The sequence below is a fragment of the Myotis daubentonii genome, chromosome 3, assembly GCF_963259705.1.
Source record: "Myotis daubentonii chromosome 3, mMyoDau2.1, whole genome shotgun sequence".
NCBI classification, from domain to species: domain Eukaryota; kingdom Metazoa; phylum Chordata; class Mammalia; order Chiroptera; family Vespertilionidae; genus Myotis; species Myotis daubentonii.
In genome coordinates, this window is record NC_081842.1 from 165,824,331 (window position 1) to 165,841,019 (window position 16,689).

The 16,689-nt window shown below is 37.9% G+C and overlaps 1 protein-coding gene across 1 annotated transcript in view; it reads right to left on the minus strand.

The window, feature by feature from the left end:
- TNNI3K (TNNI3 interacting kinase) overlaps positions 1-16,689 on the minus strand; it is a 310,118-nt gene that overhangs the window by 278,791 nt on the left and 14,638 nt on the right. The window contains exons 2-3 of the mRNA XM_059689176.1: positions 11,179-11,282; positions 10,487-10,595 (exon numbers count right to left, since the gene is read on the minus strand). Coding sequence (XP_059545159.1) covers positions 10,487-10,595; positions 11,179-11,218 — 149 coding nt within the window. The 5' untranslated portion in view covers positions 11,219-11,282. The remainder of the gene's footprint in view (positions 1-10,486; positions 10,596-11,178; positions 11,283-16,689) is intronic.

Consider the following 16,689-nt stretch of genomic DNA (forward strand, 5'->3'; position numbering starts at 1 on the left):
TGTTCTGCTGTTGAATTCTATCCTCCTTGAATTCATGCAACTTCTATTAATGCCAACAAAATGAACCATCAGAGAATAAACTCTCACAATATCTGGCAGTCAAGTGCAATTTTAATAGCACAAATTTTATCTTAACTTTAATAACTGGAACATAATTTTTAAAAAGAGTTACTTTGGAACTATATTTGAATCCTAATTCTAATTTCCCACTAACTTCTAGCCGAATGTTTCTGTTTTGATACATGTAATTAAAATGTTCAAGATTTTAAAGCAATCATTCCTAGGAGAGATATTTAATTTTACTTTATTTTGCCTTTTCTAAAGCAACTGTGTATGTCAACTTCACTGCCAACTGAGCATCACTTATGTATTCTAATACCCTACACTCTATTTTTCAATTTCCCCTTACATGTTTCATCACCTACCATGCCATACTGGAACTTAACATATCCTAATGAGTTCACAGTGCTTGCTGGGGCATAAAGGAAGTCCCTAATTAAAATGTAGTCACTATTATGAATACATTTCTAATTCTCTCCTTAATCATTAAAAAATTGTAGTTCTGTACCCAAAGGTTACTTTCTTTCTTGTAGCATAATGAACTCTTTTCTTAGTCTTTACCTTTTACCCAGGAAAGCAGGCAGTTTTGTGATCCAATTAAACTTCTTTCTCATGATCTTATCCGTTCAATACAATATCTGACATGACCATCAGTGGAAACTTTTAAAAATATAACATTTCTACAGTTGGCCAAAAGTTAATACATTACTGTCCAAAATACTCAGATAGGTAGACATATTTTAAAAATTAACTCATTGTCTGAAATGTACGGACAGACCAAAAAGGTAGAAGTTGATAAGAATTTGTTATGGATCATCTAGTTTCCAAATTGATAATTTAGGTTTCAAATGGCTGGTTGTAAGTTCCTGTGTAGTTCTCTGTGGGTGCTGCTGTTTTCCCCCAACACAACAGAAATAGAAAACAATCATCAATAAGATCTTTTCCCAAGATATATCCCTAGGAAATATCCAGAAATGTGTTTGTCTGATATCTCGCAGATCAAATCTGCAAACTAACAATATGAAGCATATTCATTCATTTATTCATTCATACATACAATAAATAATTTCTGAGATATGGTGGCAGATAGAGCAAAAATAACTAAGGATGATAACATTGGGACAATAATAATTTCTATCTCAGAGGATTGTGTGGTTTAAGTGGATTAGACCTCATAAAGCTTTTGTAAATATTCGCTGCTATAATAATTATTTTTACTGAAGCATTCATATTGATTATTTTCTCTTTTTTATTGTTTTGCTTTGCATTTGAGAAGGGTAATAGGAAAAGAGAAAGAAAACATGGAGGCAGTGTGGGCTAGGAAAGAAAAATAGAGGAAAGATAAAAGAGGGAAAGTTAGAGGGAGGTAGCAAGTTAGAGAGACACAGAAAGAAAGAGACAGAGATGGAGATTGAGCGATAGACAGCAAGAGATTGAGATCAAGCTGCTTCATAAGGTTTTTACACAATATTCCTTTAAAATTTCATTCATAACTAATTTTTTAAAAATATATATTTTATTGATATCAGAGAGGAAATGAGAGGGAGAGAGATAGAAACATCAATGATGAGAGAGAAACACTGATCTGTCACCTCCTGCACACCCCTACTGGGGATCAAGCCTTCCACCCAGGCAAGTGCCAAGACGGGGAATTGAACTATGAACTCCTGGTTCATAGGTCGATGCTAAACCACTGAGAAATGCTGCGCGGGCCATAACTAATTTTAACTAGGAAAAGAAGAAAAGAAGTAGGAAGGTAGGCAGTCTTGGGGCAATGTGAATTAACTTTTTTTGGTCTGAGTTCTTTCTGTTGGTGCTGTTATTTTTTGTTTGTTTGTTTAGTTTGGCATATAATCCACTCATCTGCTGATGGGCAAATTAGCAAAATGTATTAACCAAACAAGCCAAATAATACTTTCACTCTAGTTTACTTTTCAAAAGATGACATTTTTCCCTCAATATTCTATTAGCAACTTGATAGGGACTTTCATTCTTCTTCGATAAGCTCCATCTGCAATGCTTATTCATTTTATAATAGCTAAACTCCATAATTGGCTATAGTTCTGAAAAAGCAGATGTCTTATTTGGAGGATACGTATCATGATCTATAGCTGGGCCCAGAAGAACTTTTCAGGGAGAAAATAAGAAGTAAGGTACATCTCAGAAAACCTCCTTAATTTTTTTTTTTTAAATTTTCTCTAAATGTTGCAATTTAGAACAGCATTTTCTGACTATTTTTGTTCATTTATTAAACCTAATCAATTTAAAGTGAGATATTATCATTATTGGCCAAAGTATAGCTACTCAATGTCAAAATATATTAAAATGAGAAAAAATAGGGTTCTTTTTCTTTCATTTTTTTATTATTATTGTCTAAAGTTTTACATATGTCTCCTTTTTGCCCAATTCACCTCCCCCCTCAGCCATTCCCACCCCGGGCAAGCCCCCAACGCCCCAGTGTCTGTGTCCATTGGTTACACTAATATGCATGCAGGCAAGTCCTTTGGTTGACCTCTAACCACCCCTGCCCCCACCTGCCATTTGTCTCTGGATCTATTCTTGTTCAGCAACTTATGTTGATCATGATATCCCACATATGAGTGAGATCACGTGGGTATTTATCTTTCTCTGACTGGCGTATTTTGCTTAGCATAATGCTCTCCAGTTCTATCCATGCTGTTGCAAATGGTAAAAGTTCCTTCTTTTTTATAGCGGTGTAGTAGTCCATTGTGTAGATGTACCACAGTTTTTTAATCCACTCATCTGCTGATGGGCACTTAGGTTGTTTCCAAATCTTAGCTATGGTGAATTGTGCTGCTATGAACATAGGGGTGCATATATCCTTTCTGATTGGTGTTTCTGGTTTCTTGGGATATAGTCCTAGAAGTGGGATCACTGGGTCAAATGGGAGTTCCATTTTTAACTTTTTGAGGAAACTCCATACTGTCTTCCATAGTGGCTGCACCAGTCTGCATTCCCACTAGCAGTGCATGAGGGTTCCTTTTTCTCTGCATCCTCTCCAGCACTTGTCGTTTGTTGATTTGTTGATGATAGTCATTCTGACAGGTGTGAGATGCTATCTCATTGTTGTTTTGATTTGCATCTCTTGGATGATTAGTAACTTTGAGCATGTTTTAATATGTCTCTCAGCCTTCTGTATGTTCTCTTTCAAAAAATATCTATTTAGGTTCTTTGCCCATTTTTTGATTGAATTGTTTATCTTCCTTTTGGTAAGTTGCATGAGTTCTCTGTAAATTTTAGAGATTAAACCCTTATCAGAAATATCATTGGCAAATATGTTCTCCCATGCAGTGGACTTTCTTGTTGTTTCATTGATGGGTTTTTTTTTTTTTTTTTGCTGTGAAGAAGCTTTTTATTTTGATGCTATGTAGCAGGATACAAAATTAACACCCAGAAATCTATGGCCTTTTTATATACCAATAATGAACTCAACAGAAAGAGAAATGAAAAAAACAATCCCATTTACTATTGCACCCAAAATTAAAATACCTAGAAATAAACTTAACTAAGGAGGTAAACGACCTGTACTCGGAAAACTACAGGACATTGAAAAAAGAGATAGAGGAAGACATAAACAAATGGAAGAACATACCATGTTCATGGACTGGTAGAATCAACATCATTAAAATGTCCATACTACCCAAAGCAATCTACAGATTCAATAAAATCCCCATTAAAATACCAATGGCATATTTTAAAGATCTAGAATAAACTCTCCAAAAATTTATCTGGAATAAAACAAGACTCTGAGTAGCCACAGCAATCCTAAGAAAGAAGAACAAAGTTGGAAGGATCAAAATACCAGATATCAAGCTATATTACCAAGCTACGGTTCTCAAAACTGCTTGGTGCTGTCACAAAAAACAGACATATAGACCAATAGAACAGAATAGAGAAACCAGAAATTGACTCAAGCCATTATGCTTAATTAATATTTGATAAAGGAGGCAAGAGCATACAATGGAGTCAAGACAGTCTCTTCAATACATGGTGCTGGGAAATTTGGTCAGATACATGCAAAAAAATGAAACTAGATCACCAACTTACCATACACAAAAACAAACTCAAAATGCCTAAAAGACTTAAATATAAGATGGGAAACCATAAAAATCCTACAAGACTCCAGAAGGCAGCAAAATAGCAGACATATCTTTACAGACACAGCTTCTAGGGCAATGGAGACTAAGGAGAAAATAAACAAATAGGGTTATTTGATTATGTGAACAAGCCATGGCATTGGAAAATTATAACTTCTCTGGAGTATGGTGACAGAGATCCAAATTTTACAATATAGATTAATCAGACAAAAAGATTTATAGTGAAATTAGCAAAACATTGTTTTAAAGCATTTTACATATGCAGGAGTCGGCAAAAGTAGGTTCACAGTTCTGAATATGCAAAACAGTTTATTCTCGTATTATAATTCATTTATTAATTACTGTGTAATTTGTTATTATTAATCTACTTTTGCCCATCCCTGTATACATTTAGGATTATATGAGCTAATACATATTAAAATACCATGTAGCATGCCTAGCATATAGTAGACACTAAATTTTTAGTTTGTTTTGTTTCAATTGCTATACAAATAGGTATCAGAAATAAATAAAAAATATAAATGAAGTTAAACAAGATAAAGAGCCTGTCTTTAGTGAACACATATACAAGTAGTTAGACCTGTAAATGGATAACAACACCATGAATTAAGTGCCATTATATTGATTAATGCAAAGATCAAAGAGACCATACAAGACGAAATAATCAGATAATGGTCCTCCACTGTACACTTCTGTCTTCCTTCTTCTGCCTTCTATTTTTCCTCAGCTCTTCCCATCACCCAACCATTAGCTCAACAAATGTCAAAAGTTATGAGTGAATGCAACTTTATTGTGGAAGATGAAGGAACATGCCATTTCCATTCCTCTTCTTACTCATATCATGCTCTCTCATTCCAAAGGTGCCATAAATTGGCTTAAGTAAGATAATGCTTTAGGTCTTTCTGTCTTTTTAAAGTTTAATGCTACATTGTTCTGTACTATATTATGGGTGAAAGCTATACCAAGAGACTGTGTATTTGAGCTGACAGGAAGAAGCCCTGGTGCACTATGGTGAGAAAGGTCTCTTAATGAACGAAATGAAGATCTACCATCAATGCCATAAAGGAACTTGTCAGCAAAGGAAAACAAAACAAAACAAAATTCAAATAAAACCCTAGATGAACCTGTTTACCTCAGGGATGCTCCACCTGTTACTCTAGTGTTCAAAAACTTTTTTTTTTTTTTTTTTGCGGGGGGTTTGGGGGTGGGGGGGCATCTTTTACAGTTTTTCTGCTATCTTATTTTAGAGAAAGCCTGATGTCAGGCAGAATAACACAACTGTTCATCACAGGAGTACTCCTCACATTGTGTAAGACATGAATAAAGATGAGAAAGAGAAATATTTTAACACGTATTTGACACCTAAAATGTCCTACTCATCTAAATGTGATTTTGTACAATATTATCGTTTATCTTCCCAAATACTCTGAAGATTTTTGTATGTGAGCCAGTGAGTGAGACAATTTCTATTCTCCGTACTCCATTCTGTTCTTTCCTTGTCATCTATCATTTTATTCCAGAGGAAAGAAAATTCTGTGAAATTTGCCCTAGGCATGATTGACTTTCTTTCCTGGATGATGCTCTTGGCCTTGATGGGATCAGACAAAGCAGGGTACTCCTTTTTTCTGTTTGTTTGTTTGTTTGCTCCATTAACTCTCTGGAGATCATACTAGTTGCCTGCCGGGGTCCAACCCCAGCAGGTCCAGGGGTTCCCAAAGGCGTAGACGGAGTCGGCGAAGAAGGAAGGACATGGAGACAGTGTTCAGTTGATCAGCAGCCTAGCCAGGATCTCCAGCCAGATCTCCAGCCAAGTTCTGGTCTGGATCTCCAGAGAGGTTCTGCTTAGGATCTCCAGCCAGGTTCTGTGTCCATGTTCTCTTGCTAGGTTCTCCAGCCAGGTTCTCCAGGTTCTCCAGCCAGGTTCTGTAGCCATGTTCCCTCGCTAGGTTCTCCAGCCAGGTTCTGTCCAGGTTCTCCAGCCAGGTTCAGTCACCAGGTTCTAGTCAGGTTCTCTTGCCAATTTCTGTAGTCAGGTTCAGTCCACGATCTTTTGCCATGTTCTCTCCAGCGAAGTTCTTCTGTCTCTAGAGAACGTTCTTTGTAGGTTCTGTGCCTAGGTTCTGTCTCTCTTGGTTCTGTCTTCTAAGTTCTTTCTCCTGTTGTCTTGTTACATCTGTATTTATACCAGTTGATTCCAATCCTATCAATCTCTATTCCAAAGGTTAGGGCATTTCTTATCTCCATTCCAGGGAGTAAAGATTATATAGCTTAAGCATGATTGTTCGTAGTTAAAGTGATTAATTACCTGCCTGGCACTTAGTTAAGAGGTTTTATTCCCTCCCTAACTTCAGGGGGAAATCCCTACCTGGGGAAACAACCTTTCTCAGAGACCTTGGTTAAAACATATAGTGCCAAGAAGGTGAGCAAACATATTAAGAACAGTATGCCATATATGCCAGGTCCCTTGAAACAGCAAGGATGGACCGGCTCCCGGCAGTTGCCAGCTTTCTGTTCTCATGTTCTGCATTTCTTCACTGATATCACCTCAGGCAGAGTTCTCAGTGTAACTCGGACATCTTCCTAGAAGTCTAGTTTTCAAACTTTAGCAGAAGTATAATTTTTAGCATGCAAAAGTATTAACTGGGAGGCTTGTTAAAAATTCAGGTTTCTGGAAGTCATCCCCAGAGGTCCTGATTCATTTGAGATGGAGTGGAATCATGGAATCTAAAATTTTAGCAAGCACTGCCGGCTCCTCTACGTAGTAGGTGCTTAGCCCTTGGAGAAACATGATTCTAGGCTCTGGTAATCCTCTCCTTGGCTTCATTATTATCACTTCTGGCTAATTGGATGTGTGTGTAGCTCCCTTAATGGCTTTAGCACCAGGCTACCAGTCTTCCTTTCTACAAAATGCCCTACCATTATTCTCAGAGAATTTGACATCCAGTTTGATGAGCCTTTTAATAGAGTGTCTGAAAACTTGTTAAATCGCTCCCGATCACAATTTTTAAAATTTATATTTGGAATTTTGCATAATCTTGAAGTGCTCTAACATTTTACATTTTTTTACTTTTGAAAACACCCTCTTCAGATAAAAACATTTTATTCTAACTTTCTCACCTTCTAACTTTCAATAAACTATTTGTCACTCCCATTCGATAATAGTCTTCAGTCTTTCAAACTGCCCTATTTATCTAATCAATCATTGTAATAAAAACCTTCAATTACTCAATGCCTATTGTGTGTTAGGCCCTGTACTCAGCATTGAATTGACATCATTTTGCAGATAGCCTGTGAGGTTATTAACCTCATTTTAAAATATAAATAAAGCTCAGGAGATTCAGTAAAATATCTAAGGATACATAGTTTGTAAATAGAAGAAGCTAGATTTAAATCTGCATGACTGCAAAACCCTTAACCTGACTGACATAGCTTTCTTACTCAACTTACATAAAATGGTCAAGATGTTAGTTTTTCTTGCCTCTTCTTCACTTTCCATGGTAAAACATTTATTCTTGCCTATATATCTTTGCTGGAATGCTTTTTATCTGGAATGCTTTTTAAAATCAATGAATCAATCAAGACCCCAAATCTTTATTTTATATTTAAAAACAATATTGTTTTTTCTTTTACTTGGCACATAGACTGTCTTCTGTGAATTATTTATATACCAGAGGCACAGTGCACAGATTCATGCACCAGTGGGGTCCCTCAGCCTGGCCTGTGCGCTCTCACAACCTGGGACCCCCTCAGGGAAGGTCGGACTGCCGGTTTTAGCCCGATCCCCACAGGCCGAAACCAGCAGTCTGACATCTCCTAAGGGATGTAGTAGTGTCCGGAGTGACAGGTGGCAGGGGAGAAGCCTGAACCAGCACTGTGCCACTCCCACTCATCCCAGCCCCACTGTGCCTGCTGCTGGAGCCACTCCGTAGTGCTGCCTCGGTGGGAGAGGCTCCTACCACCGCAGCTGCACTCGCCAGTGGTGAGCCCAGTGTTTGGCGCCCATCGGTCAGCTGAGCGGCACTCCCGCTATGGGAACGCATTGACCACCAGGGGCCAGCTCCTGCATTGAGCGTCTGCCCCTGGTGGTCAGTTTGAGTCATAGTGACTGGTCAAAGGGTCGACTGATTGCTTAGTGTTTTACATATACAGATGTGTTTCCTCTCAACCAGATTTTGAAGTTCTATAATAAGAAGCAGGTGTTACAGTAAGAAAAGCTCTCTCCAACATTATGCTTAGTGAAATAAGCTAGTCAAAGACAAGTACCATATAATCTCACTCATATGTGGAATTTAATGAACAAACTGAACTACCAAGCAAAATGGAGATAGACCCATAGATAGAGAGCAGACAGACAGTTGTAGGGAGCGAGGGTGGCCATGCTAGGCAGGGTGAAGAGATTGAGCAAAAAAGAAAAAGATGAGAGCGAACTAATGGAGATGGACATGTGGTGCTTGGTGGTGGTGGAGGGTGATGAGTGGAGGGCACAGATGGGATAAAAGGTGATGGAAAAATAAAATTAAATCAAAAATTAAAAAAGAAATTCAATATAAAAGAAAACCACACATACAAACAAAAAAAGCTCTCTCTATGGAGTCAAGACAAACTTGCTACAAATCACAGTTCCTGCACGTGATCCGAACAAACACAACTTCTCTGTTCTTTAGTTTATTATCCACCAGAAATATTATCTTCCATGCATGGTCATGGTGAGGATTAAATAATGTCTTATATTTGATGTGTCTGGAATAGCACCTTAAATATAGCTGGCACAATAAATTTTCTACTATAATCTCCCTGCCGCTGATTCTTGCCTCTCACCCCCAATACTAATCAGCAAAAAGGCGGTCACTTTTATCACATGTAGTGAAAATGTAGGAAAAGGCAGCTATAGTGGGAGCTGTCCAAATAGCTGCTTGTTGATGTGATGCGAGAGAAAAATTTACATCTCAAGCCCATTGCTCAATCCTTAAAAGGATGTGTTGTTTTTTAAAAAAAATCAGGCTTGATGTATTTGTATAATATTTCCTTAATTAAAATAAATAAATAAGGTTTTGACTTTATAAATTAGGGGAAATCGCTTCAATTGAATCACATTTCATTAGGTATATTTATCTTAGTTAATAGGAGATAGAGGGCTTATGATTAAGTTCTATATTCATATCTCTTTTCCAACAAAATAAATATGTGTGTATAAATCTATTATACCAAAGTACCAGTCACATCTTTACAGGAAATTTAAAAGTTTCCCCATAACTGAGCATGAGATACTACTTACAAAAGTCAACTCAACCCAGGGTATCTCATCACGTGTGTCAATGCTGAGTTAATCATTTTGTGCCAAATAAATAACAGGAGAATCTGCTATTTCCCAAACCATAACTTGAACACTTATGAAGGCCTTATGAACCCCTAACAAATTTCATATAAACTATATTATAACTGGATAATTTTATTTGCCAGTTATGTGAGTTTAGTATGTTTACAATATCTGAAATTTCTTTTAAAAAATATAATGTCATTTTGTCATTGCTTTATACTTGTTTTCCAAGTAAAATAGAGGGAGTTCTTTGTCATGAGTGCATTATCTGACTAACACGGCTATAAGTGAACATGGCTAACTGGCCTACATGGAACTGTGTCTCAGTCAGGCAGCTAACTTAAACTAACGCCCTTCCCCAGCCCCAATGCATCTAGTTTCTCAAGGCCAGATTCAATTTCTCCATAAGGATGCTTGTGTATATAAGGGTCTGACCCTCTTTTCTGAACGTTTTATGTGTTCCAAGGTTGTGGCACTATGCCAGATTATTTTTCTATTATTATCTTAGAATAAAACCCACTGAAAGCCTGAAGCCAATATAACTCATTGTTATATGATTTTTCAGGGGCAGAATAATACTCAGTTCCATTAAGAGACATCCTTTCAATGTCAAGAGACCAGAGGGTTTGTTAAAATTGGACTAGTCGCGCAAAGAAAACAACGTGGCCAATATTCTGCCACCATTGGGAAGAGACGTCTTGTTTGTTGCTGGCAAGGCTTACCAGAACGATCTAATTCCAGAGAGGACTATTTGCATCAGCAACAGTATTCAAAGGCTAGCACTTAGGTTCCTCTCCTTTCAAACTTCAGCTATGGGAGTGTAGAAGCCATATTTTAAGAATATAATCTGCTTGTATGGTCATGAGAGGATAACTTTACATTCTAAGACTGAGAACATGACTGGATAGGGTTTTGTTTTTAAATATATAGAGATATATCTTAAAACAAGATAAATAATGAAGTCACTTATACAAAGAAATAATAACTTTACCCAAATATGTGCCTTAATTCTGTAAATTCTTTTTCTTTGATCCGCAGGTCATCTTCTAATCTTTCTATTATAACAACATACGATTCACTGACCTTTTTTTTCCATTCATCTAGAACAAAAAGGGGAAAAACTCATAGTTTACATTGTTTTGCAAAATGTAAACACAGATCATAATATAGAAGTAATTAAAACTCTTTTATTCTTAATTCTACATACTTAATTTAAATTACTGTGAGCTTAAAATGCAGATGTTTATATTTAAAAGGCAATCATATTGAATTGAAGTGATTAAGAACCCATTTGATATTAGATAGTACATTTACATAAAATATATATTTGACTTATATCATTGGATTTAATTGCTTTTTAATTATAGCAATCTCCAGTTTCTAGAAAAGAGTTTTTTGGTTCTAAATACTAGGTACTTAAGATATAATTCTAAGAGCCCTATATTCAGCAGTATTACAATTTTTTCCCTACAATATTATACCTAGGAACTAGTAATACATTTTTGTAATAAATTTGTTTTCTCTATTTCAAAAAAATTAACTTGAATTCAGATATATTCATAACACTTTTGTATATTATATCATTTTATTACCTGTATAAAAATTAACAAATATTCCAAGGAAGTATTAATTATCTACCACTATTAATGAACCATATTACATTTGAAGATATAAAATATTTACCAGTGCAAGTTTGGGTTGGTCGAGATTTATAATTTCCCATTTGTTAGCTGTTTCTTCTTTTCGCCAGTGCAGTTCCTCACATTACAAGATTCCAAGTTCAAGTGCTGTAACAGTCCAGTAGAAAAATTCTTTGATAGTCTGGCTAAAAATAAGCAGACTACCAAATGGAATGTCATGCAACAGTGACAAAGAACAAAATAGTGTGTACTTTCAAGGGTAAAATCATAAAGGAAACTAATCGGCCTGTTTAAAAGTGTTGTATCAAAAATAAATAGTAAATGTTTCAATAGGATTATTTGCCTCCATCCATTAATTACCTACCCATGTATACTTTTTAAAAAATATTTTTTAAATCTTTGTTGTTGAACGTATTACATATGTCCCCTTTTTTTTCCCCACTGACCCCTTATAGCCCGCCCCTGCCCCCTACCCCAGGCCTCCACCACCCTATTGTCTGTGTCCATGGGTTATGCATATATGCATTCAAGTTCTTTGGTTGATCTCTTCCTACCCACCCACCCATCCACCTCTACCTTTCCTCTGAGATATATACTTTTATGGATCATTTCTTTAATAGGCATATCTATAAAGTGATTCAGTTGTATATAAGGTCCACAAAGAACTATAAAAACTACCTCAGATTTTCTTTCAGAATCATTTTCTCCTGAGCCAAACCCATGGCAGTTGGAGAAGAGTGACTGTAATATAATTTACCTCTACATATAAATAATGAAAACCCATAGAAATGATTGCAAGTTTTTCCTATATTAAAGCTACAAAATTATGTTTGTAAGAAGAAATTTTCAACATAGACTATGATTTATTTATACTAATTATTCTTCATGCTAATTTTAAGAATCATAGATAAGAATCTAAGACACTGAGTTTTACAAATAACATTTCATAAAATAATGACAAGAACAATAAGAAGAGTACAGATTGTGGATGAAAAGGGGCCACATGGTAACCTGACTAACTCAAGGAAATCCTGCCCTGTGTGGCAGCCTTGAAAACTCTAGAGACCTAAAGTAACCACAAAGGATGGTCTGAAATTAAAAACCTTTAATTAAAAGGCAGTTTATGGTGAGTAGTTAGGTCCTAGGCCAGTATCTTTCCTAACAAAGATCAACTTTACTGAGCCTATTGTCTTTTGCATCTAAGATAACATTCCTGAAGAATGTCAGGGTAACTTGTAACTTCCCTTTTTTTGGACCCCTCAGGGCACAACCAGATGAGCCTGCTGGAGCCAGGACTAAGACCTCAAACTCCTTCATTGTTATTGTTATCATGTTAATTGTTGACTGTTAACTATCCTGTACTCACCTAAGTAAAATAAGTATGTGTCTATCATTTTACTTTTTATCCAATCCCAGAGGTCCCACCTCTTTGCTTTCTCCTACCTCCCTAATCTATCACCAATGGATTTAGTGTAACCCTCTTATGTCTTCTCCTGTGATTGTAATGTATAAAACAAGGTAACACATTCTCCAGAGAATTATCCCAATACATTGAGATTCTGCTTCCTGTCAATTGTTGACAGTTTGGCTCAAATAAACTTACAAACATTCTTTACAGGTTTGAATGCTTTTTATATTACAAGATAGTAAGATTGAATGCCTGTTGTTTGTCAGATACTCATACAATCCTATCCTGTATATATTATTCCCATATTACGGTTGAAAAAGGCAGATTTGCTAGTAGGTGGTAGAGTCTGGAATCATTTTTGATCTTTATGATTCTAAAGTCCAAGCTAGATATTGTTATTGATACATATTCTATAATTTCTCTTTCATTCACTTTCCACTTCATGAAGGCATTTCTCTTTGTATAAGTATAATTCTATAAATATAAATGAACTCAGGGTACAATGCAGATAGAATGGAAAACTCTGAAAGAAAAGATATCTGATTTTTAACTACATACTTATTTTGTATAATGTATTATACCTATAAAGTATACATTTTAATGTTTGTTGAGATTCACCTCCAGAGACTATAGTTTGAATGTAACAGGTATAGATTTTGTAGTTATGATAGTTGAACTAGAGGCCCAGTGCACAAAATTCGGGCACTGGTAGGGTCCCCAGTGGCTGGCAGTGACCAGCCATGTGCTCCCTCCCTTCCCTTGGCTGCCTGCCACTGGCCAGGGCCTCCTTTCCTTCCCCTGGCCAGCCCTGCCCCCTGGTCAAACTCCCGGGAGAACTCCTGGTCAAGGGGACAATTTGCATACTACTCTTTTATTATATAGGATGTTCAAATACTTAAATTTTTTTCGCACAACTTTTTCTCAGCAAAAGTAAGTTAAGTTCCCGAGGTAGGGTTTCCATACTGATCAGATATAGCTGGAGAAATCTGACTTCACGAACATCTCCATCCTCCCCTAGATATAACTCTCCTTATCTTTCCTCATCAGTGTATGCCATGGTTGTTGATGTCTGCTGTGCTTTGGGGGCCTCTGTTTACTTGGTCCATGCATTCAGTTTTCTTTGTACAAAGGGCAGACATCTTAAGTTGCACCAGCTTTCTTTCAGGTCAGAAAGTTTTTGCTTTCCTCAGGTACACTGCCCTCGGGATCACTGAATTCACTACCTGGCTTCTTCAGTGCTTCCTTGGTCAGAAGATCTTACTAGTTGGTTTGCAATACCGAGGGCTATGTCTTGGAAAGTAATTTACAAGTACTCTCTTCTCTCAAATTTCCTTTAAAATAATCTATGTCTCACACAGATAATAGTGCACTAGGCCTAGGAGGGGGGTGGGATGGAGGGAATCAAAGGGGGAATAAAGGAGGACATATGTAATATTTTGAACAATAAAGATAAATTTTAAAAAATTAAATTAAAACCCATGGTTTTCATATCCTGAATCCAGAGGAACAGGGATAAGAGGTAGGGCTCTAGGCCTTCTGTACAACATTTAAATTTGTGTATTTTTCCTGATTTCCTTTCTTATTTTCTCTCTCCACCATCTTGGATCTTCTACCCATGTATTGTGTACATGTGTGTGCCACCCCTATTGATGAATAAAAGGTTAGTTCATATCATTTTGCATTGTCTTTCCCAATTTCCTGTTTGGGATATAACATACAAATTGATCCACAAAATTTTAAGATTTTTACTTTCAAAAATCTTTTTGTTTTCCCTAAAAGGTTAGCTCTTACAAATGAAAACTTTAGTTTTCAAAATTACTTATTTCTACTATGAGTTTAAAAATCCAATTAGCATCTCAATTGAATTTTCCCATACCAGAGGCAATAAATTTTGTTCAAAAAAATGGGAGGATAGCAGGAAATGATATTATTAATACCTAAAATATTAAACATCATTGAACTATATAACACTTTCCTAGTTCTAAAGGCACAATATGTATAAGCCCATTCTAAGAATGTGGATTAATCCTCCTAAGGGTCATTAGTGAGGTGAACCAAGAGCTGAAATAAGTAAGTGATCCAGGATAACACTCCTGCTTTCCTTTACAAAAAATGCTGAAGAGAATCCACATGGAAGCAGGAAATATTTTCTCCACTACTCAGTACATTTCCGTAAAAATTACTTTTCTCTACTTTAGTTGGCCACATGCTGTAAATGGAAATCTACTTATCTCAGTTCTAAGACTTCCAGATAATGGAAGAAATGTTAAGTCATCTACACTAAAAAAGGCAAAGATGCTAATTGACCACACCTTTGCTACGCCCAAGCCACGCCCACCAGCCAATCAGAGCGACTATATGCAAATTAACCCAACCAAGATGGCGGCTGGCAGCCACAGAGCTGGAGCAATCGGTGGCTTGGTTGCCCCGGCGATGGAGGAAACCAAGCTTCCCGCCTGCCCTGGCCTGCTGTGGCCTCCACAAAAGGCAACAAAGTTTCAATTATAGAAGCTAAATAAATCCCAGATACCTGCTTCCAGCCAGCCTCTGCTGGGAGCTTGGGTGGCTGCGGGCTGTGGCCAGCCTGCAAACAGCCATCAGCCCCTCACCCAGGCTGGCCAGACACCCCAGTGGGGACCCCCACCCTGAAGGGGCTGTGGCCAGACTGCAAACAGCCATCAGCCCCTCACCCAGGCTGGCCAGGAACCCCAGCGGTACCCCCACCCTGATCCGGGACACCCTTCAGGGCAAACCAGCCAGGCCCCCATCAATGCACCAGGCCTCTATCCTATATAATAAAAGGGTAATATGCAAACTGACCCTAACAGCAGTACCACTGGGAATCACTGGTCACTATGACACACACTGACCACCAGGGGGAAGACGCTCAATGCAGGAGCTGCCTCCTGGTGGTCAGTGTGCTCCCACAGGGGGAGCTCTGCTCAGCCACAAGCCAGGCTGATGACTGCCAGTACAGCGGTGGTGGTGGGAACCTCTCCCACCTCCTCATCAGTGCTAAGGATGTCTGACTGCAGCTAGGCCTGCTCCCCGTTGGCAAGTGGATATCCCCCAAGGGCTCCTGGGCTGCCAGAGAGATGTCTGACTGCCAGCTTAGGCCCAATCCCCCGGGGAGCGGGCCTAATCCAGCAGGTGGTCATCCCCCGAGGGGTCCCAGACTGCGAGAGAGCACAAGCTGGGCTGAGGGACCCTCCTGAGTACACAAATTTTGTGCACAGAGCCTCTAGTCCAGTGGTGGCGAACCTTTTGAGCTCAGCATGTCAGCATTTTGAAAAACCCTAACTTAACTCTGGTGCCATGTCACATAAAGAAATTTTTTGATATTTGCAAACATGGTAAAACAAAGATTTATATTTTTGATATTTATTTTATATATTTAAATGCCATTTAACAAAGAAAAATCAACCAAAAAAATGAGTTCACGTGTCAACTCTGACGTGCATGTCATAGGTTCGCCATCAATGCTCTAGTCTATATAATAAAAGCCTAAGCGATTATTACAGTGGAACAACCAGAATGAGCAATCGCTATGATGCACACTGACTACCAGGAGGCAGAAGCTCAATGCAGGAGCTGCCCCCTGGTGGTCAGTGCACTCCCACAGGGGGAACCCTGCTCAACCAGAAATCAGGCTCACAGCTGGCAAGCGCAGAGGTGGTAGCGGCAGCCTCTCCTGCCTCCGTAGCAGCGCTAAGGAGCAGCGCGAGCTGAGTGGTAAGGAGCAGCAAGCAGGTTGGTGATAAGGAGCCAGGGCTCCCATACTGCTAGAAGGTGCAGACTGGGCTAAGGGACTCCCCCAGTGCAGGAATTTTGTGCACCAGGCCTCTAGTATATTATTAAAAAAACATAATCAAACAAACAAAAAACCTAATTACAAAAGTGTTCACCTTCTCAAATTTTAGTAAAAGTAGAATCCACCTAATGATACTTTGTAAATAAACATAAACCTGGGCTCCATTCTCAGAAATTCTGGGCCTAGGAATTTTAATTTTAATAGACACTCCTAGTGATTCTAATGTAGTTGATATTTGGGTCATACTTTGAGAGGCACTATTTTAAGGTTGATTAAAGTGAGGTGTCTACTTGAATTCCATCTAAGAAAAAAGAGAACTGGAGTGAAGAGAAAAA